Source organism: Eucyclogobius newberryi, unplaced genomic scaffold, assembly GCF_026437365.1.
Source record: "Eucyclogobius newberryi isolate DKJ021-1_F unplaced genomic scaffold, fEucNew1.0.hap1 SCAF_7, whole genome shotgun sequence".
In the NCBI taxonomy this organism is placed as follows: domain Eukaryota; kingdom Metazoa; phylum Chordata; class Actinopteri; order Gobiiformes; family Gobiidae; genus Eucyclogobius; species Eucyclogobius newberryi.
This window is the reverse complement of record NW_027316389.1, coordinates 33,124,524-33,151,614: the sequence shown is the minus strand read 5'-3', so window position 1 is coordinate 33,151,614 and position 27,091 is coordinate 33,124,524. Positions and strand designations below refer to the sequence as shown.

Genomic DNA, 27,091 nt, shown 5'->3' with positions numbered 1-27,091 from the left:
CTTTAACTTAAGACATTGCTGACCCGATCCAAACACATCTCTTTCCAGTGCGTCACGCCGCAGATCCAGTGCTGTCCGCGCTCATGGACGCAGGTGCATGGACACTTTTGGTTTTGCGTCTCTAGTGGCTGTGACGACGTGATTACTGGTGGAGCTGGTCATCTGGTCTGTTGCAGTCTCTACATGTCCAGCTCTCATACAAACAATCCAGCAGCGTTTATGGCGAGACGAGAAAGCTTTTGCTGAGCTGTTTGGAATTTAGAACAGGTTCACGTGGGTGACTGAGAGGCTCCCAGGAACCCACGAGCACCACGCTGGAGACCCCTGATTTATATAGTAGTGTGGCAAGGCAAACTCAGTCATGTGACTAGTCACATGAGAGCATAAAGGTCAGGGGTCAGGCATGTCACTTCCTCTTCCTGGGCAGGCCGGAGCACATGTTGGTGGCTGGGTCTAAAAGTCCTGTGTTGTTTTTAAAGGCGAAGTGCGGGTTGCCGTTTGATACAGTTTGTTTTTATATAGTTTTATATTGCTTATTTTAAACAAGTTTTAACAATAGTTGGTGTGGGTTCTGAGGTTGCTGGGGAGGATTGGGGCTCACTTCAGTGGGTGATTTTATTGATAGTTATTGGTGATGGTGGCTTATGTTATGGTAATGGTTTGTTTGTTTTAATCTTGTTTGTTTTTGTCACTTATAGTATGCCTCTCCCTCCCCAGCTAGAGTGGACCCTCACCAATTAATCAAAGCTTTTTATATTGTTTTAAATAAAAGCTGCCTTTAAGGCTTTGACCCACACTGACTGGCTTGCTTTGTAATTAAAGCAGACTCGCACCTCCGGAACACCTAACCAGTGTTACAGTAGGATTCACTTTTTTCATTGTTTCACTCACATTAATGCCAAAACACTTTTATTTATTATATTTTGTGTGAATTTATTCTTAAACAGGTTTGACATTACAGTTATTAATCATAGCCTGTTTCAAATATATTTGTGTACATATATATACCACAATTTTAGAAATATACTGTTCTGATAGAAACACTTTTAAATATATTTGTAATATTTGATTTGCATTACATTGTTACATTTTTATGTTTTCAGCAGCATGCTTGAAGTTAGTGGCCGAATATACTTTAAATGATTTGCATTGAGTTTTTGTTTTATAGTAACAAAATTACAGCGCTTGGCTTTGATCCACGATGATGATGACTTGACTTGTCACTGTGACAGTTTCAGGTCTGGAGCCGCTCTTCACTGAAGCAGCGATATCTCTCTCTGTGTGAACAAGAACAGGCAATGTTAACAATGTCAAATTGTCAATAGAACTAAATATTCCAGGGATTCACTACACTGTTCTTTTAATGATCAATAAAAACAGAACAAGATAAATACTCTTTCTGAAGCAGCGAGGTTCACAGTTGTCTCCAGGAGTTGGTTTGCACACTGCTGTGTTACAATGGACGTACACCTGATTGAAAAGAGCATGCATTCATGACATTTTTATTAGACATGCAGTTCATGACATTTACAAACATGTTTACCTTCTCTCGTAAAGGCGTCAGAACCCCGTCATGTTGAAGATTCTGCTTGGTAGGATTACTAGGATCAGCTGCTACAAATGTAAACATCTTGAAAAAGAATCGCCTGTAGTGCGTAGGGTACGAGACCCCTGATGATGCCACCACATGGACCAGGTAAGTCTGGTAGCGGTCGTCCCGATAGGGGCAGCTGCCAGATGGAAAGAGGACAGTCTTACATGACATTTAACCACAAAACATTAGACTGAAGTGTTAAAGTGCAGGTTAGATTACACATTGTCCGAGCATTTTTAGTCAGACGGTCACTTATTGATGACATCACAGAGGGATTCTGTTTCAGAAAGAACTTACTACTATTACTTCCTGCAATACATTTTTCTTCACAAACTGCAACTTGACTGATGTAAAACTATGATAAATAGGGACTGTCCCGCCAAACTATAGTATGTAATAGAAAAACCTGTCATGTGCACTTTAACTGCAGACTTAATCTTACCCATCAATCAGCAAGTCCCACTGGGGCAGACTCTGGGAGTAGGGGCTGGAGGTGGCCCAGCAGCGGCCCAGGGTCAGAACCAGGTTTGGGTCTGTCCGGTCCAGCAGTCTCACCTCCACATACACAGGGTCCCGGAGCACCTTTGTGACGGGGTAATCACTGTCCAGGTAGTAGGAGTTATACGCCACGTCCTCTGTTCAGATAGACACTGGCTTATTTCACCATGACAACATGGGAACATACTATAATAGTGTCACAATACTAACATTTCACCTGCCCAATATGAGAAAAATATGCAATATTCAATAACTCTTTTTGTATTGTCATGTTTTAATGCTTTTACACAAAAGGTTCAGTTTCATTATCCTTTAATTTACTTGTCTTAACACTGACTAAACCAACATCAAACCTAGGCTGAACCAAGAAAAATCTCCACTAAAATCTGTTTTTTAAAATATTTTGTATTATTGTTTAGTTAAACAAAATCACATTGTCAGACAAGAACTTTCTCTTCTTGCGATATACATATTTTTGCAGTACCTTTCTTTATGTTACCATGAGGTCCTATAGTTGTTCTGATAAAAAATCATTCTCACACAGTTCAGCAACGGTCACATTTTGTCAAGTTTCTATATACATTGTATTGATTAGTATCTGATGTCCCGAGTAGGAAGAATGAAACTCACCCTCATTACAGCCCTTCATTGTACACTGTCCGTTGCCCAGCCTGAGCTCCACGTTCAGAGGACCAGGAGCAGCCACAGGGGGAGGACCAGGGAGGGGCCAGACTTCCACCACCAGAGCTTGTACTGTGGTTCCAATGTATCTACACTGGATCATCAAGCTAAGACAAACATGTAAGATTAACTACGGGTTTGTCTTTATTCATCTATCACTTTGTTTATTTTAAGGTGCCAGAATAAATCAGGCAAACTCCAATCAAGAAGGTTTTTCTCATGTTGGGTGCTCTTCCTATCTCTGTCACGTTCTGGATCGAACGTCAAAAAACAACGGTTATAATGGAAAACCATCATGTTTGTTGAAAATGTACAAATCATCAATTGAGACACAGCAAAAACAATGTTAAAAAGTAAAGTAAAGTAAGGTGGAACCATCTTTTAGGTCAAAACTGGCAAACATTTATTACACTATAGAGTCAGGATACTTCAATATTTAGCATCTTAAAACCTCCATAGTTTAACATTTAGTCAAATAAAAAAGAAATAGTTGACTTACTCAAATTGGCTGTCCCTGGTAATGGCTCCATGTGGCCCAATTGCCACTTCATATGAAGAGGACATTCTGTTCTCATAGATTAGAACCCCACTTTCATCCTCCTGCGCCAAACAGTTTTGTGTCAAGTGATGATAATTCACTTCACACCAATATGTTTCCGTGGTAACTTACCATTACAGTTGTCCCACAACTAGTAACAGGAAACTGATAAACAGCAAAAGCTGTGGTCATTCCAACAGCTTGGCAGTTCTGATCAGTGCCCATGAAGTTAATGGAGTCTAGGTCAATGTTGGGCAATGTGGCATCTCTGGCAACTACCACAATGAACTGGGCATCTTTTGTGCACTGCAGGGTCACTGTTAAAAGAAATGACCATTACAAATATTTTCAATAGCAGTAGTAAGAACGGGAAGTAACACTTACCAGCTTTGCCATAATAGCACGTCTGCCCATCAAAGCAGCAGTTGATGGCACTGCATTCTGCCGCACCGATGCCAGCCAGCCCACACTGGATCTTATACGGCGCTGCGACCTCACAGGATGTAAAGTCCGGATTCCAGGTTGTTTGAGTCTGTGGTTTCTTTTGTTGCTGGGTGTTCTGTTGGTGAGTGGTCTGAGGTTTTTGGGGATCCCGCGGAGTTTGAGGTTTTGAAACTACAGGAACCTGTTGGCTGGGTCGGTACACTTGCGACGGGACGGTCTGAGGAGTCTGAGGTTTCTTAGGATCCTGAGTTTCCACAGGTTTGAAATACTGTGCACTCGCCAGATTCCCCAGGAATGAAGTCGCCAGAAGACCGAGCACTACAAGTCTGACTGCCATGGCTCACAGCTCAGATCCACCATGGGCAAGTGGCTGTAGAAGGTGGGGGGAAAGCCTCACTTATAGTATGGCTGAGCAATGTTGGTCAACAGCTCTTCTCCTATTTGCTGAGTTCAGCTGCCAATCAGATGACCTTGGCATTGGTTAGACTTTGCTGCAAAAACAAATAATGTCAAAAAAAATAATCTTCAATTCCCAAAGATCACATTGACATGGACATAAATGTAATATGAGAAATTAAGATTAAAAAACAAAAATGTATTTCAGATTGTGAAACATGTTGAATTAAGGCAGTGCAATTAACTGCATTTCAATTGCAAAGGTGATTTTTGCTCTAGTTGATAAAAAAATGCGTGTAATTAAGATTATTAACACTAACTCTTAAGTACGTTGCTTAGTTATCTTGAGCGGAAAACTTTACCTACTTTGACTTACTTCACATCTGTTAGTTATCTTCATTCATTTGTGCTCTCTAAGCAAATAATCACTTGACTAATTTTAAGATAGTATTTATTTAAATAATCATGATTATTATTATTTTCATAATCCAACAGCCCTTTCTTGAATCTCTTTAATGCATGTCTGATAAATGGCCTGAAGTTTTTTGGCAGTTGCCTGGGTCAAAGTGGTCTGGTTTGACCAGTACTGGAGGTCACACAGGACATGTGACCTAGGAGAAACATGACGGTATCTCTAGTGTGACGCAAAACACCATAATTATATGATCATACTAAGGCAGAAACCCATAAAACAATCTATTTTTGTATGAAAAACTGAACGTTTTGAAATTAAACATAATTTAACATTTTAATAATTTTAATACTGAACATTAGGAACTATGTTTAGCCCATGGATCTATTATAAAGGATTCAGCCAAACAAGATTCTTCTCTAGACATGGCCGAACCACCCAGAAAGCCTGATGCCGTCTGACCTCACACTCTAAGCAGGGTTGTGACTGGTTGGCTCGGAGACCATTGGGAAACCAGGTGCCTCATGCATTATTATTATTATTATTATTATTATTATTATTATTATTATTATTATTATTATTATTATTATTATTATTATTATTGTTGTTATTATTATTATTTATAATGTTGTATTATTATTATTATTATTACTATTATCATTACTACTATTATTATTAACTATGAGACAGCACAACATTCTTTGACCTGTTTTACAAACCGGTAATTGCTCCTCTATAGATTTTTTCCACATAACCAAATTTACTTTGGCAAATGAGTTTGTTGACATTTCATGTGGAGGACACAAAGACTTAACAATAGGTCAGTGTGACATTTTGCTAAACTTAGTGCCAACTGCTCCAAAGTTATAAGAACGTATGTAGAATTGTAATGAATAAATGAATAAATAAAACATGTTTGAGCTACATTTTTTACCATATACATAAACCTTTCAGCTCAGCAGCGGCCTCTGCTGAGCTGTTGGCATCACTCACAGGACCATTGGTCCATAGGGCACATGGTGACAGGCCTCCAGAGGGCGGGCACTCGGGGCATATAAGGACCAGCCCAGACTTCAGGCTCCTCTACAGCACCCAAGGGAGATCGGCTGCAGTCGGAGCCATGCTGTTCAAGTGCACTACTACATGCCTTTTGGCACTAGCCCTGTTTAGCTGCTTCTGTGATGCACAGTGGAAACAATTTAGCCAACAGACCTCAGACGTCCAGCAGACCAAGCAGGTGTTTGAGAAGCCCTTGGACTGGAAATACCCCGAGGACCCCAATCCAGAGCTTCCACCCCAGCCCACCACACCCTTTGAGGTCAGGCAACCTGTCCCTGTGAGCACTGTGGCAGTGCACTGCAGAGAGAACTATGTCTATGTGGAGGTGAAGAAGGACATGTTTGGAATAGGACAGTCCATTAACGCTGGAGGACTCTCTTTGGGGAACTGTGCAGTCACTGCTGAGGACACCAGTGGCCAAGTATTCATCTTTGAATATGAACTGCAGAACTGTGGCAGCGAGCTGAGGGTAAGGCTGATGAAACACCAGTAAGAGCTCTACTTTGAATGTTAATGTTTGTGTTTTTCTTACAGATGACAGATGCGTCTTTCATTTACTCCTATATCCTGAACTACAATCCTCAATCGTCTAGTGACCCTCCTGTTGTGAGGACCAGCACCGCTGCTGTCATTGTGGAATGCCACTACCCAAGGTTCATCTACTGGAATGGAGCTGCGGAAAAATAATAGCCATTTTACAATACATAAAAACTAACCTTTTTACTTTTAGGAGGCAGAATGTGAGCAGCTTAGCTCTTGATCCAGTCTGGGTTCCTTTCTCAGCAGTGAAAGTGGCGGAGGAGTTTCTGTACTTCTCACTAAAACTTATGACAGGTTAACCCGTCACCTTTCATCTTTCACAGAATGAAACCTATTCTGACATGGTTTTCTTGCACAGATGACTGGATGTATGAAAGGCCAAGCGGTCAGTACTTTTTGGGCGATGTGATTCATGTTGAGGCAACTGTCATGCAGTTCTTCCACGTCCCTCTCCGGGTTTACGTGGATAGCTGTGTTGCCACTCTGGTTGGTGATCCAACATCCACCCCCAGATATGCCTTTATTGACAATCACGGGTGAGAACATCCCAAATATGAAATACACAGTTACATTCTGGCTTTTCTCTGACACGTATTGTTTGTGTGTGCATACAGATGTTTCATTGACAGCAGAGTGACCCCTTCAGCCTCGGTGTTCCTGCCTCGCACCGCAGAGAACAAACTGCGCTTCAAACTGGAGGCCTTTAGGTTTCAGGGAGTGCAATCAGGACAGGTGAGCACTTTGCCTTATGTCACAGTGTTGCTATGACAAGTTCAAAATAACTTATTTGAATGAACTGTTCCAATAGATGTATATAACCTGCAGTCTTAAAGCCACATCTACAGCACATAACATTCACGACCAGCACCGATCATGTTCCTATGTCAACAGCCTGTAAGTCCCTTACTAACTTGTCATCACCTGATGTAACTTTAAAGTAGAAGTAGGCACTATAACTCGGTACCACTGTAGTATTAAGAAAAGGTTTAGGGTATGACTATTTTTTCATACCAATTTATTTTTTTGGCAAACAACCCTAACAAAACGAAAGCCTAAACGCAAATAGAATCGATGGCTATTACTCATTGTTTTAGGGTTATAGATTAAGCCTAGTAAATGTACAGTAAATGTTTTGTTACCCAGTCCTGCTTTAAAGACCAGGGGCCAAGTCTTTTGCCCGTGGTTCCAAATTTTGCGCAGAACTTACATAAGGGTCTCAATTTAGATAAGCAAAGTCCTGCGCCTAGTTGAAGTTTTATAAATACAAAGAATGGCACTGAGTGTTCAAGCAAACTTTATAAATTAGGCCCCAGGTCGCACGTCCTTAAGTGTAGAATAGAATAGACTAAACGTTAGTGTCCTCGAGAGACATCTTGAGCAGGGTGCTACATAGTTGCTGTATAAAAAACATTAAAATACACAAGCTAGACATAGAGCATATATTTAAAAGTAAGTACTAGTCCAGTTGTTTCAGTACTCGTCCAGTGATTTAAGTACTAGTCTAGTAATGGGGAGGTTTGCTTTCACAACCAGAAAGTAATGGATTTGAAGATTGACAGATCCAAAGAAATGCTCTGACTGGTGTGTCTTACTTCTCAGGTGGAGGGAGGTCAGTGGATCTGACTCATCTTGTGGCTCCTGTGAGAGTGGCATGGGCAATTTTGGGGGCGGGTCAAGCGGTGGGTCCGGCTCGAGTGGTGGGTCTTGGGGTAGTGGTGGGTCTGGGTCAAGTGGCGGGTCCGGCTCAAGTGGCGGATCTGGGTCAAGCGGCGGGTCCGGGTCATCTTATGGAGGTGGATCAGACGCAGGGTCCTGGATAAAGTATCAGACTGGCTCAAGCGGCGGGTCCGGCTCAAGCGGCGGGTCCGGCTCAAGCGGCGGGTCCGGCTCAAGCGGTGGGTCCGGCTCAAGCGGCGGGTCCGGCTCAAGCGGCGGGTCCGGCTCAAGCGGCGGGTCTGGTTCATCTTATGGAGGCGGGTCAGATGCAGGGTACTGGACAAAGTATCAAGCTGGGTCACGCGGCGGGTCTGGGTCAAGCGGCGGGTCCGGCTCAAGCGGCGGGTCTGGGTCAAGTGGCGGGTCCGGCTCAAGCGGCGGGTCCGGCTCAAGCGGCGGCTCTGGGTCAAGCGGTGGGTCCGGCTCAAGCGGCGGGTCCGGCTCAAGCGGCGGGTCCGGCTCAAGCGGCGGGTCTGGGTCAAGTGGCGGGTCCGGCTCAAGTGGCGGGTCCGGCTCAAGCGGCGGGTCTGGTTCATCTTATGGAGGAGGGTCAGATGCAGGGTACTGGACAAAGTATCAAGCTGGATCAAGCGGCGGGTCTAGGTCAAGCGGTGGGTCCGGCTCAAGTGGCGGGTCTGGGTCAAGCGGTGGGTCTGGTGGCTCTGGGTCAAGCGGTGGTTCTGGTGGGTCTGGGTCAAGCGGTGGGTCTGGTGGGTCTGGGTCAAGCGGTGGGTCTGGGTCATCTTATGGAGGTGGGTCCGATGCAGGTTATTGGGTAAAGTATCAGGCTGGGTCAAGCGGAGGGTCCGGGTCAAGCGGTGGGTCCGGCTCAAGCGGCGGCTCTGGATCAAGCGGTGGTTCTGGTGGGTCTGGGTCAAGCGGTGGGTCTGGTGGGTCTGGGTCAAGCGGTGGGTCTGGGTCATCTTATGGAGGTGGGTCCGATGCAGGTTATTGGGTAAAGTATCAGGCTGGGTCAAGCGGAGGGTCCGGGTCAAGCGGTGGGTCCGGCTCAAGCGGCGGCTCTGGATCAAGCGGCGGGTCTGGGTCAAGCGGCGGGTCAGATGCAGGGCGCTGGATAAAGTATCAGGCTGGGTCAACAGGTGGGTCTGGGTCAAGCGGCGGGTCTGGGTCAAGCGGCGGGTCTGGGTCAAGCGGCGGGTCTGGGTCAAGCAGCGGGTCGGACGCAGGGTACTGGATAAAGTATCAGGCTGGGTCAAGCGGCGGGTCTGGGTCAAGCGGCGGCTCTGGGTCAAGCGGCGGCTCTGGGTCAAGCGGCGGGTCTGGGTCAAGCGGCTCTGGATCAAGCGGCGGGGCTGGGTCAAGCGGCTCTGGATCAAGCGGCGGGTCTGGGTCAAGCGGCGGGTCAGACGCAGGGTACTGGATAAAGTATCAGGCTGGGTCTACAGGTAGGTCTGGGTCAAGCGGTGGGTCTGGGTCAAGCGGTGGGTCTGGGTCAAGCGGCGGGTCTGGGTCAAGCGGCGGGTCTGGGTCAAGCGGGTCAAGCGGTGGATCAGATGCAGGGCAATGGACAAAGTATCAGGCTGGGTCAACTGCGTCATCTCAGGGGGGCAGCGGGGCCCGATACGTGAGTGTCTATGGAGGGTCAGGAGCATCTACGACTGTTGTAAGAAATCCTCATCCAACTGTTGGCAGGAAAGTCCGAAGTGTGTCTCAAGAGGAAGGTACGTACAACCCGTTTCATTTATATGAAGTTTATGAATTGGAAAAAATACATTCAAGTTTATTCATATCCAAAAGGCCTGTGGCCCATTAACAAAATTCTAATTCTTTTGCAGTTTTCGAATGGGAAGGTGAAGTCACTGTGGGTCCCTTCACAATCCAGGAGCAAGTGATCCGAGACTAAAACATAGATTTGACATGGAATAAATAGTGAATTGTACAAATTAGATCTATCACTGCACAAGTTTAACATAAATAACCTCAACTTTATGAATGATAAAAAATACAATAGTGTTGATACATCTGAAACATTTCCCATCTTCTATTTTCCTCATAATTTGCTTGTTTTAGCTCATGTTCATTTTCTGTCTCATTATAAACCTTGAAATTAAAAGAAAATTTCAAGAAATTTCAGTTTTCTTTGTTGTTTTCATTATTCTATTGACTACTATTTTTTCTTTTCTTTTTTTTCCAAACTACATTATTTTAGCCGATTACGTTTTACTTCTACTTGAGAAATATTACTTAAAAGTAGCATACCTGAAGAATTACCTGGGCCGACTCAATGTGTTATAATAAAGACTAGAGAGATTATGGCTTCTGTTGCTGTGGTAACTGCAGTGGCATCTTGTGATCGTACGGGCACCAATGTTTGAATAGAAAATTATGTGAAAACAGAATGAGAACAGAATATCTATTGATTAAATAATTTGAATCGACAAATGTTGTTTTATCTGTGTTTCATTTTAATAATGCAGGAAACTCTACCTGTCTCTGTCAAGGCAATTGTTTTCAGCATCATGAATATTTACGCCTATTACTTAATGCTTATTACTATGAAAGAAAAACGTAAAAGTCAAAAAAAATGTAAAAAGAAAAAAGAAGAAAAAAAGCATCTAAATGATTCTCATTAGTGTGGAGTGTACATTAGATACATTGCAATTATTATTTTTTAATCCAATTTGAATAGTGGAGTCAAAACGTGGATGCTGGTTCATCCGAGTTCTATTTAAATAGTGTTCTAGTTGAATAGAACACTATTTAACTTGAACACTAGAAAGCTCAGCGTAAGTTGAACCACTACTTTTGTCATTAATGAACGGTCCTTGGGAAACCAAAATGTGCAAGACAAGTCAGTATTACGCGCCCTCTTGTGGCTTTCTTGGGAAACGGCAGCTCAACTCATCTCAGTTTCAGCACCACAGACAGCGACATAGGCTACCTACAACCAAATGGTGCGACACAAATCCCCCCAAAATTGATTAAGAAATACACTTATCCAACTAGTGTAATAGAATATTGTTTATAGATTATAATTCCTAATTTTACATAAGCAGGCTTGGTTATTCGGGTTATACGTGTGCCTATCTTGGTCTCTTCATGATATTGAGCCCATCAATTCCCGATGCATTGTTTAGTCAGCACACTTTCAATCACGAGTGGTACAACAGTATCACTGTTGTAGCTGGCATCCGGATGAGGCAATGCTTTGATGGAACAGTCCATTATGTTGAAATCCCCCCTAAGATAAATGCGTTTTCCGGGGTAAAGATTTGACATGCTTGAATTTGATTGATTTAGTAGATAGTATATGAGATCCCAGAACTGGCTCGCGTGTTGCTGTGCGGCCTGTACGTGGCTCCATCCCTCTCCTCAGTCACGTCAGAGCATCCCCCCGCGCGCCCCCGCCCCCGCCCGCTCGTCTCCGCACTGTTGGCTCGTTTTGGTGCCACGCGTTTTTTTGGGCTTTCTGAGGGGAGCGCTGCTGCTGGACACTGCGGTGCTGCTGCCACCACCAAGGAGGAGGAGGACACTTGATTTTGGGCTGGATTGTCATTCCTGTTTCCTTTCCTCCTCGCGGCCATCCCCGCCTCATCGTCCCCTCCTCCCTCCAGTGTCTGGTGTCGTGTGGATGTTTGACTGCAGATTTGATGGTGCTGAGCCAGCTCGTGTGATTGAAGGCGATCGGCCGAAGGGGGGGCATCAGAGCTGGGGCCAGAAAACCAAGCCGGAATCCCTCCCTCGTACAGCCATCCACCCGCAGCCCCGCGCCCTCGCCCTCTGCGCTGCGCCCGTGGATGGACAGCGCGTCGCTCGGTGATTTTCTGCAGTCGCTGTGAGTCATTTGTGGTGAAAGGAGAAGATGGCGGACAGGGCTGAGATGTTTTCCCTTTCCACTTTCCATTCTCTCTCTCCCCCCGGATGCAGGTAAGCAGCAGTCAAAGCTATAGGAAGATCACGCGCGGCTTTTACGCAGTGACATTGACCGATGGAAAGCGCCTCGCGGTGTGACACGGCTCTGCTCAATACATGGTCAGATGTGATGCTAGATGCTGGTCTCATCCTGCCCGGGCCTGGATGCTGGGTGGCTGGAGCAGAACGTGGTGATTTGCGTGTTTTTGGGGGGAAGGACTCTGTGTTCAAAAGTCAAAAGAATACGTTACATTGCTTTCACCTTTAAATTGCGAAATGTTTGTGTTTAAATAAGGATGACACATGAGTGAGTTGTTGCGACAGGCATCAGTCCTCACGCCCTGCGCAGTCTCAGTGCCGGAGAGGCCCACGCCCTGTTGAGTCCCATCCCGGGCAAGGGCAGTGCTTTACCGACCGCTCTGATCTGCCCCATATCGTTTAAAGGAGACGTGCTATGCTTTTTTTCTTCTTCTTGGAACTTAATATTCAACCTCAACATGAGTAAATACAATGTTTTGTTGGTCCATTGACTCCCTGTTAAAAAACTAAGAAGCCCCGCCTCCTCATAGTGTCATTTCACACCAAACAATTTCGATGTATGTGTTTTTATTTTTGAAGAATGGATACTGGACAGTTTTGAACGCAGGGTTGTAGGTGGAGATAGGTGTAAGGTGAAAACAGGATTTTTTGAGCACTAAAGTCTCAAATGCACAACAATGGAGGATTGCTTAAACATGCATGAATCAAAAATACTTATTTGATTAAGAATATGGTGAAGGAACTCTAAGGTAACATGGCTGGAAGCACTCTGCATTATTTTATGACACTTTGAATTGCCTTGGGTACGAATTGTGCTCCACAAATAAATTTCCCTTGTCCCTTGTCCCTTTTAAAATGTATGTAATCTGCTCCCTATCAACAACAATATGTCCATTGTCTCTGGAAAGGACAAAGTAACTGTGGTTCAACTCAGCAAAAATGTGTTTGTTGGATTAAGGTTATAAGGAACACTGACTGTGTATAGCAAGTATCGATCTGGAGCTGAAAACTAATTGACTTTTAATTTGTTTTTTTTTATGTTTTTCTCACTACAAACCAGGCGCTGATGTTGTTCTTTAATTATCCTATATCAGAAAAAAATCACCTTTTTTTTAGTATTTAGTTATCTTTCAAAATAATTATTTCATCAACATATCTTTTATTTCAGTTTCAAATGTTTGGTTTATCCATTTAGGTTGTCTTCCTCTCCAGAGGTCAACATGCTGGTTTCACCTTGTGATTAGATGGTTGTTAAGGAAGCTCTCTGTGTGCTGGGTGTTGCATTGTTCCCTTCCCAACATGGCGGCGATAGGGGATGTGCCGGGGTCCTGTTTTTCCTCCTCCTGTTTCCTCTGGGGGATGGGCCAATCTTGGTGGGTTAGGGTTAGGGCTGGTGTTTGTGTGTCTCGTTGTCAGGGCTGTGGATGCAGCCTGTCTGTGACTAGTTCTTATTTCGTGTTATGTTTCTTCTTTTAAGTCACATCAATTCCGTTTATGGTCCTTTATTGGGCCTGTTTGACTCATGCATTTTACTGACGCTTAACTTGTCATTTTGCTTTTGTTGTCAGCCCTGTGTTCCCCTTGACCTGGGTTAGGGTTTGGGTCTTTTGCTGCTATATTTCATGCTGTAAAACCATACGTTTAAACACAACTTTTGGGGCTCTGGAACCTGAACCAGTAGCCTATGCTAGTATTAGCATGGTTCCCCCGTTCATAGAAAAGGGGGAACATAGGTCCCGGGGAACATAGGTACACACCCTTACATTCCTGTTAATTAAACATTACAATTCCATTTACATTTACAAGTTTTCCATCTTGCTTTTTGTTACTTCCCCGACCCTAGCACAGCTGTGTTGTAACAATGTTTTTATAGTTCATACACTTTTTTTCTACAACTTCATTGCTTATTTCCTTCACTAAAATTCTCCTCAAGTTAAAATCTGGTAGCTATTAGTGTTTGTCAAGTTACAAGTTAAATTAAATAGTTTCAAGTTCAAAGATTGTTTTATTTTATTTTTTTAAATTTTAAACCAGAGATTCAAACTATTTTGAATAAATATGCTCACAGGCTCTAAATGGAAGGGAGCAGGACATGACAGGGATAGGAGCAGGAGCAGGACAGGAGTGGGACAGGAGAGGGATAGGACAGGAGCAGGAACAGGACAGGAGTAGGACAGGAGCAGGAACAGGACAGGACAAGAGCCGCACAGGTCAGGAGCAGGACAGGAGCAGGTCAGAAGCAGTTCAGGAGCAGGAAAGGAGCAGGACAGGAGCAGGACAGGAGCAGGACAGGAGCAGGACAGGAGCAGGACAAGAGCAGGACAGGAGCAGGTCAGAAGCAGGTCAGGAGCAGGAAAGGAGCAGGACAGGAGCAGAACAGGAGCAGAGACAGAGACATGACAGGAGCAGGACAGGACAGTCTTGCTCCTGAAGAGAGGCCAGTGTGAGTAACGTTGTGTTTGAGGAGGCAAGCGCTGACTGGAGAGATTTATGAAGGTGGCGAGAGTGGAAGAGATATATCATGAGGCCGATCCTTTCTGCTGCTTCTAAGTAACATTAACAGCAGTTATTCATTGTGTTTCTGTGAGTGCTGTGGGTGACCGGAGCTCTGGTACATGGGCAGAGCAGAGTAAAACAATACACATAACCTGCAATATCGGACTCAAATTACTACACAATATTATTTACTATTTTTAAATTAAAAGCCATACCAGCCTTTTGTACACGCCACGCCCTATAATGTTTCTCTACAGCCATTGATCATTTGAATTGACCGGCACTTACACAGGTTCAATAGTTAATCCTTATCGTATGAGCAGGCCCAGGCGGATCAATGGTTTTTGCCTGACCACCAGGAGTGACCTCAGCTGAAGCACACTGCGCACTCTCATTGCATCAATATTGAATTCCGAGCACTGGACAGTAATATGAGCTAATCTTAAATGAAGCGCCGGAACAATGGGACGGCTGCTCTCTGCGCGCTCGCCTCGCTGCAATTCCACGTACATCTGTTTCATTTGAAGTATTTTATGGCTTTAGTCAAACATATTATGCAACTTTTTGGGGTGAAAGGCCCATCACTTGGTTGTCTCCATGGAGACTCATGGGTTTCCTGCCTGTCTTTGAGGAAAATTGCCCATTCAATTTCGTTCTTTCGTTTCATCATTCTGAAACCCAAACATTGCTTTGCCTGAAATGTTAAGCAGTATTAAGCTTGTTTATCTCCATGAAGACAGCACAGGCCCAATTACAGGGCAGATCTGTGAAGAGGCGGTGAGCGGTGCAGCAGGGAGATGACGGTGTCCTCCACTCCGATGCCAGACCGATATGCAAACTGCAGCGGGTCCATGGCTGAGCTCACGGTGGAGCGGAGGTGGTCCAGGACTAGCCGCTCCAGTGTCTTCATCAGGTGGGAAGTGAGAGCCACTGGCCTGAAGCTGTTGAGATCTTTTGGGCGCGGTGTCTTAGGCACAGGTACCAGACAGGAGGTCTTCCAGACCTGTGGTACCACCCTCAGCTTCAGGCTCATGTTGAAGACATGCTCCATAACTCCACACAGTTCATCTGCAGGACTTAAGGAGCCTGGGGCTGATGCTGTCAGGTCCTGCTGCCTTCCTCACTTTAATCCTCTTCAGCTCACTCCTCACCTGTGCTGCTGTGACAGTCAGTGGTTGGCAGGGGGACTGTGTGCTGGGGGGATGGGTGAGTCCAGGCGAAGTGGGGAGCTGATGGTCCGGGGCAGATAAGCGAAGAGGAACAGATGCAGGGCATTGTCCAGCTGTGGAAGAGGGAGCATGCAGCTGTGCAGGGGGAGGGGTGGGTGACCGATCAAACCTCAAGAAGTGAGCATTTAAATCATTCACCCACTGTAGATCCCCCTCTGTCTGGGCAGGGGGGATTTTGAAGCCCGAGATGGTTTTCAGGCTCCTCCATAAAAGGTGTTTATCTTTCTATTTCCATGGACTCATGCAGGTGACGTTCCACCTCCAGACATGTACAAACTGTTACTTTATGTGAATATGACTGAACTGCGAGAGCTAGAAACTAGTTACAAATACAACATACTTCCTACTATTGTACTTTGAAATTCCGTTGCCACAGTTTTAAATAGTTTCCATTACATATAATCTGCTAGCTTTATGTGGACAATAGCCTTGCTGCTATTTAGAGGGGCAAAGGGGCCCAAATTGACAAAAATGTATACCTCAGTATTTTTTGGAGTATCCCTATAACGATCCAACAAAAAAGTATTCATTATTATTCAAATTCATCAGTTAAAGGTTCAAACATCAGACAAATTTGAAATGTCTGTAAAATATATGACAAAATGCACAAATGTTGCAAATCTTCAAAACAACATTCAAGATATTATTTAAATTGCGATATATCATCAGAACATCAGAAAACTTAATCAACAAAGACAATCAAAGAAAACTGCACATGTTTTCCATTTAGGTTTCACTGCAAATGATTAAAACATTCTTGCAATATTCCAGTCCACAGCCATTTTGCTTTTTTCCCTTTGTCTGTCACAGATTTGTCCGTGATTGTGATAAGCTTCCATATAAATCTCTTTTACATAACTCATATCAGAGCATAATCCACAGCGGAGCAGCAGAAGCACAGTTACAGTTACAGTTACGACACAGCATGTTTCCTCCAGGACGGTCAGAGCTGTTTCAATGACAAACCATTCAAAAGGAAGAGCCCACACTTAATCAAGTCAATGTTCACTGCTGCTGGAGTCGAGCCTGAGACCAGGACACACACTGTGACTCCAGTCTGTGGAAACTACATTTACTAAGTCTTTATTCTGATTTAAAGCTCACATTGTGCATTTTATACCACGTTAAGACATAAGTCATTTCAGATTGTCAGTGAGCAGCTTGGATGTTCAGAATGGAGAGGACGACTGCCTATTTTCTATTTTCTGTTTTCAATGGCCTGGAAACTATTGTTTATGTTCATGACAATACATTCGTTTTTATAAAATCATGAGAAAAATGTGCAGAACGTTTTGCCATAACTCGATTAATCAGTTATTTGTTACTGGATGACTTAAAAAAGAGAATCACATTTTGATATTCAGAGTGTTCCATCAGTGTTGTAGTCACTGGACACTGTTTTAGAAAAACAAGAGGTTTTGCCTTTCATCCAAGAGTCATTCTCAATCTGAGGATCTAGTCTGAGAACTGAAGCCCTGCCCACTAGGCGGAGGATCCTCTCCTGTCCTGTTTATCATTTCCTTTGCACTGTTTTAAGTTTCTCCTGAAATTAATCTTCTTTGTTCCCCAAACAGCCCTGTGATGGGCCATGTTAGCTGACCGCAGCGCCCACATCACTGATGAGTACCTGAGCTGACCCCGCCCCATGCTGACCCCGCCCCATGCTGACCCCGCCCCATGGCTTCAAAATGGCAAAAATGTCCTCCTTGACTCCTCTTAAAACCATCTTTTCTCCTGCTGAGTGTTTTCACCTCTCTCTGGAAAACTGACGCCTCCCACACACGGCATGGGCCCTTTACTCTCTGTCTTTAGGGCCCTTTACCCTCTGTCTTTAGGGCCCTTTACCCTCTGTCTTTAGGGCCCTTTACCCTCTGTCTTTAGGGCCCTTTACTCTCTGTCTTTAGGGCCCTTTACCCTCTGTCTTTAGGGCCCTTTACCCTCTGTCTTTAGGGCCCTTTACCCTCTGTCTTTAGGGCCCTTTACCCTCTGTCTTTAGGGCCCTTTACCCTCTGTCTTTAGGGCCCTTTACTCTCTGTCTTTAGGGCCCTTTACCCTCTGTCTTTAGGGCCCTTTACCCTCTGTCTTTAGGGCCCTTTACCCTCTGTCTTTAGGGCCCTTTACCTTCTGTCTTTAGGGCCCTTTACCCTCTGTCTTTAGGGCCCTTTACCCTCTGTCTTTATGGCCCTTTACCCTCTGTCTTTAGGGCCCTTTACCTTCTGTCTTTAGGGCCCTTTACCCTCTGTCTTTAGGGCCCTTTACCCTCTGTCTTTATGGCCCTTTACCCTCTGTCTTCAGGGCCCAAGATGCCAAACCTAACCATTGTTCCCGCTGTTCTCTCTTTAAGGAACAAACTTTAGTTTATACCTCATCTTTTTGTCCAGTATAATTGTTTTATACATCAGGTAATACTTGAGTATTGTGTACATTTGTGTACATTATTTAGCGCAGACTGGTGGAGCCCGAGCGCCATGAAAGCACTTTTAGGATTATTCTTATTATTACATTTAGTCTGGTGTTGCATTAGCTCGAGTTGTGTGATGTTTGTGTGTTATGTCATCTGTGATTGCACTGCAGAACAAGTCTACGGGTACAAACCTTGACCCTTGACCCTTGATAGCATGCACAGTATGTAGATGTTTGTCTCCAAACTCATGCGGCGGAGCGTACAAATAATATGTTTGCATTTTTGGCAGAATTTATTTTGAAATGATGAATTATTCAAACGCTGCTGCTCTCATTTTCCCCATGAGTTAGTTCTGTGCTGAAATTCTCTCATGTTAAGAAGCCGATGCTCCACTTTTACAGAATGGAGACTCTTTGAAGGCGTCAGGCGCGGGGGGTCCGGCGGGGGGTCCGGCGGGGGGTCCGGCGGGGGGTCCGGCGGGGGGTGTGCCTTGTGTCCCCAATTTTCTCATTACGATTTAGCCTTTCTGTCACTCTCTTGCCACACGTGTCGGGAGGGGAAAGATGGGTTCTGTTTTGTAGCTGTTTTGTGTGATTTTATGTGTATTTCCCATTAGATACTACAATATGTGAGGCAAAGTGTCCTGCTGAAGAACACAACGGCAGAGGATTGTGAAGGTTGAGTGCAAAGGAAATGGTTTAAACTGTGATTTCAGTATTTGACAGTTGACATGCAAGATGTGATTTGAAGAATAAAGCAAGAAAACATAAAGCAACGTCAAGGTTAAGTGTGATTAGTCGACAATAAAAAATACTGTACTGTCCAATGCTTTCTGGACAATACAGATCTTAAAACACATATGAAAAGTCTTTTCATAACCAAAAATAGTGCATTGTTAAAACAAAATGTCAATAAAGGATAAAACTATTTGTGATTTTAAATGATACACTTCATTTGTGAATATTCTCAGTTTAGAAATGTTCAGTTGCCATATTTCTTTCACTTTTAAAAGTTTTTTTTCCGGCCCAAAGGCTTAATTTGACAGGACAGCCGTAGCTTCAAATGGGACAGAGATTGGGGTATAGACATTTCATGTGCAATTCATGTGCTGTCGTGACACATATTCATGTGCAATTACTGTCGGGATCACATGCAATGGTATTTATTTATTTATTTGTCTATGGGAGTTTTTATTTATTTATAGGAGATCTTCTACTGAAAGTGTTTTTCAGACTTCCTATAAGTGATCTGTTCTTCTGGATCTACCTCTGTATCTACCTGCGTTGCACCAATGAAATTTCCCCATGTGGGACAATAAAGGAATATCTTATCTTATCTTATCTTACATTCAGCAAACCGTCGAGGGTCGGACTCAAACCTCCAACCACCATATTTCAACCTTTGCTTTGTTTATTTGCGATATATATTTTATTTTATTTGGACATTTGAGAAAAGATTGTAGTTTTTTTGATTGCGTTCTTTTCAAATGCGAGTGTCCTGACTCTTGCATCCCAGAATGATGCTAATCCTGTTACGTCCTTGTGTCGCTGTCGTTTTGTCCGTCTGGTAAATCATGGAGTGACAATAGCTGATGTATCACTCTGGAACACTCTGGACCAGTGTTTCATTAGGTTAAAGGCATGACTCACTGTCCGTGTGTGTGGGCAGGTATTTAGCACAGCGTGGGGACAGAAAGCTGTACACACGCTCACTTTATGGGGACCTGGCTCCTTTATGGGGACAAGATCAGAACCCCATGATGTAAATGCTTTATTATTAGATCAATGGTCTAACAATCAATGATGATTTCAAGTTAAGCAGTGTTTAAATAGATGATGGTTAAGGTTTAAGTTAAGGTTAGACAAGTAGTACTGGGCTGAAACGATTCCGCAGAATAATTGTAACTAGTCGACTATTAAAATTGTATTTTGATGATTGTAATTATTATCTGGTCTTTATTACCTGGTCTATACAGACTCCTAAACACTTTTTTATAACAAAACCAGCAGCAGTTATCGCATCAGAATGGTCTTGTTCCACTGGTTTGCTTTGTAGCGGCTTGGACCGATCCCACAGTGTCTCCATTGTAATGTTTCAGTCCAAAGTAATTCTTTTTCACCAAATGCAGACTTGATCTTATGAAAAACTCCAGTATTTCCACTGAAGTGAACTTATATGTTGAGTTTACAGACTTAGCAAAAACAATTTCAGACTCAGTGCACCAGATGTTAGTTAGTGTGTGTGTGTGTGTGTGTGTGTGTGTGTGTGTGTGTGTGTTTGTTTGTGTGCGTGCGTGTGTGTGTGTGTCTGTGCGTGTGTATGTGTGTGTTTGTGCGTGTGTGTGTGTGTGTGTGTGTTTGTTTGTGTGCGTGTGTGTGTGTTTGTGTGCGTGCATGCGTGTGTCTGTGCGTGTGTATGTGTGTGTGCGTGTGTGTGTGTATGTGTGCGTGAGTGTGTGTGCGTGTGTGCGCATGTGTGTGTGTGTGCGTGTGTGTGTGATTGTGTGTATGTGTGTGTGTGTGCGTGTGTGTGTGTGTGTGTGCGTGCGCATGTGTGTGAGTGTGCGTGTGTGTGTGATTGTGTGTGTGTGTGTGTGATTGTGTGTGCGTGCGTGCGCATGTGTGTGTGTGTGCGTGTGTGTGTGATTGTGTGTATGTGTGTGTGTGTGCGTGTGTGTGTGTGTGTGTGTGTGTGCGTGCGCATGTGTGTGTGTGTGAGTGTGCGTGTGTGTGTGATTGTGTGTGTGTGATTGTGCGTGTGTGTGTGTGCGTGTGTGTGTGTTTGTGCGTGCGTGCGTGTGTGTGTGTGTTTGTGCGTGCGTGCGTGTGTGTGTGTGTGTGTTTGTGCGTGTGTGTGTGTGTGTGCGTGCGTGCGTGTGTGTGAGTGTGCGTGTGTGTGTGAGTGTGCGTGTGTGTGTGAGTGTGTGTGTGTGTGAGTGTGTGTGAGTGTGTGTGTGTGTGAGTGTGTGTGCGTGCGTGTGTGTGTGTGTGTGTGAGTGTGTGTGTGTGTGTGGTTCTGAAGATAGAAGGAGGTGATGTGATGTCGGCCCATGTGAGCGTCCTTGAGTGGAGCAGGTGCCAGGAGCGAAGAGGAGCCTTAATGACACTTCTGTAGGAGGAGGACATCCTCAGGCCCGACGTGCGCATTTACCCGGGGATTTGTGACGTGATGGATGGAGGATATTCATCTTTCATGTGACTGTTACGGAAGTGCAGCTGTTGATGAAGATAAATGCAAGTGGGGGTTTCCTCTTCATTCATGAGAGGGTCTGACTCTTAGAATACTAAAGTAATCAAGATAAAAGCAACGAAGCAGTGGTCTCACCTTAATTAGAATATTATATTATAGGCCCACCTATGTTATTATACTGTATATTATGAAGCCTAATATAACACTATAGGTCTACTATGTATATATATATATATATATATATATATATATATATATATGTTTATGATGATAAGAGTCTGTCATGATGGAAATACTCTTCTGTTACACGTCTGTTGCACGTCTGTTGCACGTCTGTTGCACGTCTGTTACACGTCTGTTACACGTCTGTGACACGTCTGTGACCTGTCTATTACACGTCTGTTACACGTCTGTTACACGTCTGTGACACGTCTGTTACACGTCTGTGACACGTCTAATACACGTCTGTTACACGTCTGTGACACGTCTGTGACCTGTCTATTACACGTCTGTTACACGTCTGTTACACGTCTGTGACACGTCTGTTACACGTCTGTGACACGTCTGTTACACGTCTGTGACACGTCTAATACACGTCTGTTACACGTCTGTGACACGTCTGTGACCTGTCTATTACACGTCTGTTACACGTCTGTGACACGTCTAATACACGTCTGTTACACGTCTGTGACACGTCTGTGACCTGTCTATTACACGTCTGTTACACGTCTGTTACACGTCTGTGACACGTCTGTTACACGTCTGTGACACGTCTGTGACACGTCTGTTACATGTCTGTTACACGTCTGTGACACGTCTGTTACATGTCTGTGACACGTCTGTGACACGTCTGTTACACGTCTGTGACACGTCTGTTACACGTCTGTGACACGTCTGTGACACGTCTGTTACACGTCTGTGACACATCTGTGACACGTCTGTTACACGTCTGTGACATGTCTGTTTACACGTCTGTGACACGTCTGTGACACGTCTGTTACACGTCTGTGACACGTCTGTTACACGTCTGTTACACGTCTGTGACACGTCTGTTACACGTCTGTTACACGTCTGTGACACGTCTGTTACACGTCTGTGACACGTCTGTTACACGTCTGTTACACGTCTGTTACACGTCTGTGACATGTCTGTTACACGTCTGTTACACGTCTGTGACACGTCTGTTACACATCTGTTACACGTCTGTGACACGTCTGTTACACGTCTGTTACACGTCTGTTACACGTCTGTGACATGTCTGTTACACATCTGTTACACGTCTGTGACACGTCTGTGACACGTCTGTTACACGTCTGTGACACATCTGTGACACGTCTGTTACACGTCTGTGACACGTCTGTGACACGTCTGTTACACGTCTGTGACACGTCTGTGACACGTCTGTTACACGTCTGTGACACGTCTGTGACATGTCTGTTACACGTCTGTTACACGTCTGTGACACATCTGTGACACGTCTGTTACACGTCTGTGACACGTCTGTGACACGTCTGTTACACGTCTGTTACACGTCTGTGACACGTCTGTGACACGTCTGTTACACGTCTGTTACACGTCTGTTACACGTCTGTGACACGTCTGTGACACGTCTGTTACACGTCTGTTACACGTCTGTTACACGTCTGTGACACGTCTGTGACACGTCTGTTACACGTCTGTTACACGTCTGTTACACGTCTGTGACACGTCTGTGACACGTCTGTTACACGTCTGTTACACGTCTGTGACATGTCTGTTACACGTCTGTTACACGTCTGTGACACGTCTGTTACACGTCTGTTACACGTCTGTTACACGTCTGTGACACGTCTGTGACACGTCTGTTACACGTCTGTTACACGTCTGTTACACGTCTGTGACACGTCTGTGACACGTCTGTGACACGTCTGTGACACGTCTGTTACACGTCTGTTACACGTCTGTGACATGTCTGTTACACGTCTGTTACACGTCTGTGACACGTCAGAGGTGCAGAGCAGAGGTGCTTTAAGCACTGGAGGAAAATAATTATGTTCAAGTGCCAGTGTTGGAGTGGATAACCCACAGCACACATTTACTGCATGTCCTTCCCCAGTCTCATTGCCATTTCATTTGTGGCATAGTGGAGGAGAGGGGGAGAAGAGGAGAGGAGGAGAGGAAAACTGTGTCTTTGTAAGAACTGGAGCTCCAGTGTTTTACGGTCGCTTTGTGCTGACGCTTCTCGTAGAAAGCCAAGATTCTGAAATCATCTGGACTGTTCTGATGTTGTGGCTCAGCTGTGTGAACACGGAGCGCCCTGACTTAAGATAGAATGATGAGATCTGTAATTATTTATTTTTTTAAATCCTAGCTTCTGTTCATTGAACTGTACTTCATGAACGCTGTACTAGTGTGGTGGTGTGTGAAAATTAACTTTGCCGTAAAAATGATCAGGGTCAGATTTTTCTTGTGAATCACCTGGATTTCAGTGACAATAGTTCATCTCTAAAGCTGTAACACTGAATAATAAAGTTCACTTTTGATTGCACATTCCCTAAAGCTAAGTGCACTTTTTCATTGTATATCCCTGATGAATTAAGTCTTTGTTCATGCTTTATTAAGTTTATTAAAAGTATAGTTATTATTAAGTGTTATGAAGTTATATTTATATCCCAAAATCTACAGATAAACAACTGAGATTTTAGCTTCTGACACGATATGAGGCTAATGTGCTAATCATTTGTTTCAGTTTGTAAGCAGGGCTGGGTGAACAATATACGTATCGCAAGTATTTTCCTCATGTTGATCGATCACAAAATAGTTTTTTAGATAAATTTCCTGAACATAAACAAGACAAACGTTTAATCAGGGCTGAAAAACACCGGAAAAAAACCAAAGACTGAACTCCAAACCACATGCTATCACTGACAGGACTGGATGTGGACCTCTTAATCAAACAAACAATTGGACTTAATTATAATTCTAAGTATGCTCCATTGTAATTTACCCTGTGTTTTTTACAGAAGTTTGTAAAGTATTAAAAGTGCACACTCAGAGCCAAACTGCAGAATGCATGTGCACACTATTCAGACACATTCACTACTGGCAGATGATTAAATATGACATTGTGTGTGGAAATGAACGCTGACCGCTTTGTTCCTTTTGCATCTGTCTGGTTTGAGAGTGGTCAGCAGGATAAAGGGGCCATGTTGAAGCCCCGGGGCCAAAACAAACAATGGGCTTCAGTTTATGGGCAAACATTTGAGGACATGCTCCAGGAAGCTGCTCCGCTGAATCTGACCTATTCTTGTGTGTCCTTCAGTGGAGCTACATGTAATTAACCAGGAAGTTACATCTCTCAACGAAACCAGACCTAAACATTTCTCAAAAGATCAGGTTTAATTTAGGGCTACGCCAGATACAAAATGACCAATAGCTGAACAATCATAAATGAACTGTGGAGACGTCTCATCAGAAAAGCCCTTCTGAGTTTAAGATGGTTGTAGTCATGGCAACCTAAAGTGTATGTGCTCATTCTCCTCTTTCTGCTTTCTGCTCAGATACCAACAAAACACAAAATCAACTGAAATAACTAATCAATTATGTTAAAAATGGGGTTTATAATTGTCATATCGTGAAACAAGTTCAGTATTTGAATTGATATTGATACAGGATATTTTAAGTGATGTAGAATGTATAATTTGTAGTTCAAATTTCATAAACATGGTCAACTGTGTCCAGAGACTGTGTCCAGAGATACTGTGTCCAGAGGTACTGTGTCCAGAGATACTGTGTCCAGAGGTACTGTGTCCAGAGAGACTGTGTCCAGAGATACTGTGTCCAGAGGTACTGTGTCCAGAGATACTGTGTCCAGAGATACTGTGTCCAGAGGTACTGTGTCCAGAGATACTGTGTCCAGAGAGACTGTGTCCAGAGGTACTGTGTCCAGAGAGACTGTGTTCAGAGATACTGTGTCCAGAGAGACTGTGTCCAGAGGTACTGTGTCCAGAGAGACTGTGTCCAGAGGTACTGTGTCCAGAGGTACTGTGTCCAGAGAGACTGTGTCCAGAGGTACTGTGTCCAGAGAGACTGTGTCCAGAGGTACTGTGTCCAGAGATACTGTGTCCAGAGGTACTGTGTCCAGAGAGACTGTGTTCAGAGATACTGTGTCCAGAGATACTGTGTCCAGAGGTACTGTGTCCAGAGAGACTGTGTTCAGAGATACTGTGTCCAGAGAGACTGTGTCCAGAGGTACTGTGTCCAGAGAGACTGTGTCCAGAGGTACTGTGTCCAGAGGTACTGTGTCCAGAGAGACTGTGTCCAGAGGTACTGTGTCCAGAGGTACTGTGTCCAGAGAGACTGTGTTCAGAGAGTTACTGTGTCCAGAGAGACTGTGTCCAGAGGTACTGTGTCCAGAGGTACTGTGTCCAGAGAGACTGTGTTCAGAGGTACTGTGTCCAGAGAGACTGTGTTCAGAGGTACTGTGTCCAGAAAGACTGTGTCCAGAGGTACTGTGTCCAGAGGTACTGTGTCCAGAGAGACTGTGTCCAGAGAGACTGTGTCCAGAGGTACTGTGTCCAGAGGTACTGTGTCCAGAGAGACTGTGTTCAGAGGTACTGTGTCCAGAAAGACTGTGTCCAGAGGTACTGTGTCCAGAGGTACTGTGTCCAGAGAGACTGTGTCCAGAGGTACTGTGTCCAGAGAGACTGTGTCCAGAGGTACTGTGTCCAGAGGTACTGTGTCCAGAGAGACTGTGTTCAGAGGTACTGTGTCCAGAAAGACTGTGTTCAGAGATACTGTGTCCAGAAAGACTGTGTCCAGAGGTACTGTGTCCAGAGAGACTGTGTCCAGAGGTACTGTGTCCAGAGGTACTGTGTCCAGAGAGACTGTGTTCAGAGGTACTGTGTCCAGAGAGACTGTGTCCAGAGATACTGTGTCCAGAGGTACTGTGTCCAGAGAGACTGTGTCCAGAGATACTGTGTCCAGAGGTACTGTGTCCAGAGATACTGTGTCCAGAGATACTGTGTCCAGAGGTACTGTGTCCAGAGATACTGTGTCCAGAGGTACTGTGTCCAGAGAGACTGTGTCCAGAGGTACTGTGTCCAGAGGTACTGTGTCCAGAGAGACTGTGTCCAGAGGTACTGTGTCCAGAGAGACTGTGTCCAGAGGTACTGTGTCCAGAGAGACTGTGTCCAGAGGTACTGTGTCCAGAGATACTGTGTCCAGAGGTACTGTGTCCAGAGAGACTGTGTTCAGAGATACTGTGTCCAGAGATACTGTGTCCAGAGGTACTGTGTCCAGAGAGACTGTGTTCAGAGATACTGTGTCCAGAGAGACTGTGTCCAGAGGTACTGTGTCCAGAGAGACTGTGTCCAGAGGTACTGTGTCCAGAGGTACTGTGTCCAGAGAGACTGTGTCCAGAGGTACTGTGTCCAGAGGTACTGTGTCCAGAGAGACTGTGTTCAGAGAGTTACTGTGTCCAGAGAGACTGTGTCCAGAGGTACTGTGTCCAGAGAGACTGTGTTCAGAGGTACTGTGTCCAGAGGTACTGTGTCCAGAGGTACTGTGTCCAGAGGTACTGTGTCCAGAGAGACTGTGTCCAGAGGTACTGTGTCCAGAGGTACTGTGTCCAGAGAGACTGTGTTCAGAGGTACTGTGTCCAGAAAGACTGTGTCCAGAGGTACTGTGTCCAGAGGTACTGTGTCCAGAGAGACTGTGTCCAGAGGTACTGTGTCCAGAGGTACTGTGTCCAGAGAGACTGTGTTCAGAGGTACTGTGTCCAGAAAGACTGTGTTCAGAGATACTGTGTCCAGAAAGACTGTGTCCAGAGGTACTGTGTCCAGAGGTACTGTGTCCAGAGAGACTGTGTCCAGAGGTACTGTGTCCAGAGGTACTGTGTCCAGAGAGACTGTGTTCAGAGGTACTGTGTCCAGAGAGACTGTGTCCAGAGGTACTGTGTCCAGAGAGACTGTGTCCAGAGGTACTGTGTCCAGAGGTACTGTGT

The 27,091-nt window shown here is 44.6% G+C and overlaps 3 protein-coding genes across 4 annotated transcripts in view; 2 read left to right on the top strand and 1 right to left on the bottom strand.

The window, feature by feature from the left end:
• Window positions 1-1,174: 1,174 nt before the first annotated feature.
• LOC140349091 (zona pellucida sperm-binding protein 4-like) lies at window positions 1,175-4,142 on the bottom strand. Its single transcript, XM_072435311.1, has 8 exons — window positions 3,696-4,142; window positions 3,444-3,628; window positions 3,273-3,373; window positions 2,723-2,880; window positions 2,037-2,229; window positions 1,544-1,730; window positions 1,395-1,470; window positions 1,175-1,277 (listed from the first exon to the last, which is right to left on the bottom strand). Exons 1-8 carry the CDS (start codon window positions 4,090-4,092, stop codon window positions 1,177-1,179), a joined length of 1,398 nt encoding a protein of 465 aa, XP_072291412.1. The 5' UTR covers window positions 4,093-4,142; the 3' UTR covers window positions 1,175-1,176.
• Window positions 4,143-5,625: 1,483 nt separating this feature from the next.
• Window positions 5,626-9,957, top strand: LOC140349090 (uncharacterized). Its single transcript, XM_072435310.1, has 10 exons — window positions 5,626-6,091; window positions 6,157-6,275; window positions 6,353-6,456; window positions 6,521-6,698; window positions 6,777-6,894; window positions 6,971-7,056; window positions 7,762-8,535; window positions 8,572-8,880; window positions 9,532-9,560; window positions 9,675-9,957. Exons 1-10 carry the CDS (start codon window positions 5,684-5,686, stop codon window positions 9,740-9,742), a joined length of 2,193 nt encoding a protein of 730 aa, XP_072291411.1. The 5' UTR covers window positions 5,626-5,683; the 3' UTR covers window positions 9,743-9,957.
• A 1,312-nt stretch (window positions 9,958-11,269) lies between these two features.
• Window positions 11,270-27,091, top strand: part of LOC140349080 (C-Jun-amino-terminal kinase-interacting protein 2-like) — a 45,490-nt gene continuing 29,668 nt past the window's right edge. For both annotated transcript variants that reach the window (XM_072435299.1, XM_072435298.1), the window contains exon 1: window positions 11,270-11,766. In XM_072435299.1, coding sequence (XP_072291400.1) covers window positions 11,702-11,766 — 65 coding nt within the window. In that variant the 5' untranslated portion in view covers window positions 11,270-11,701. The remainder of the gene's footprint in view (window positions 11,767-27,091) is intronic.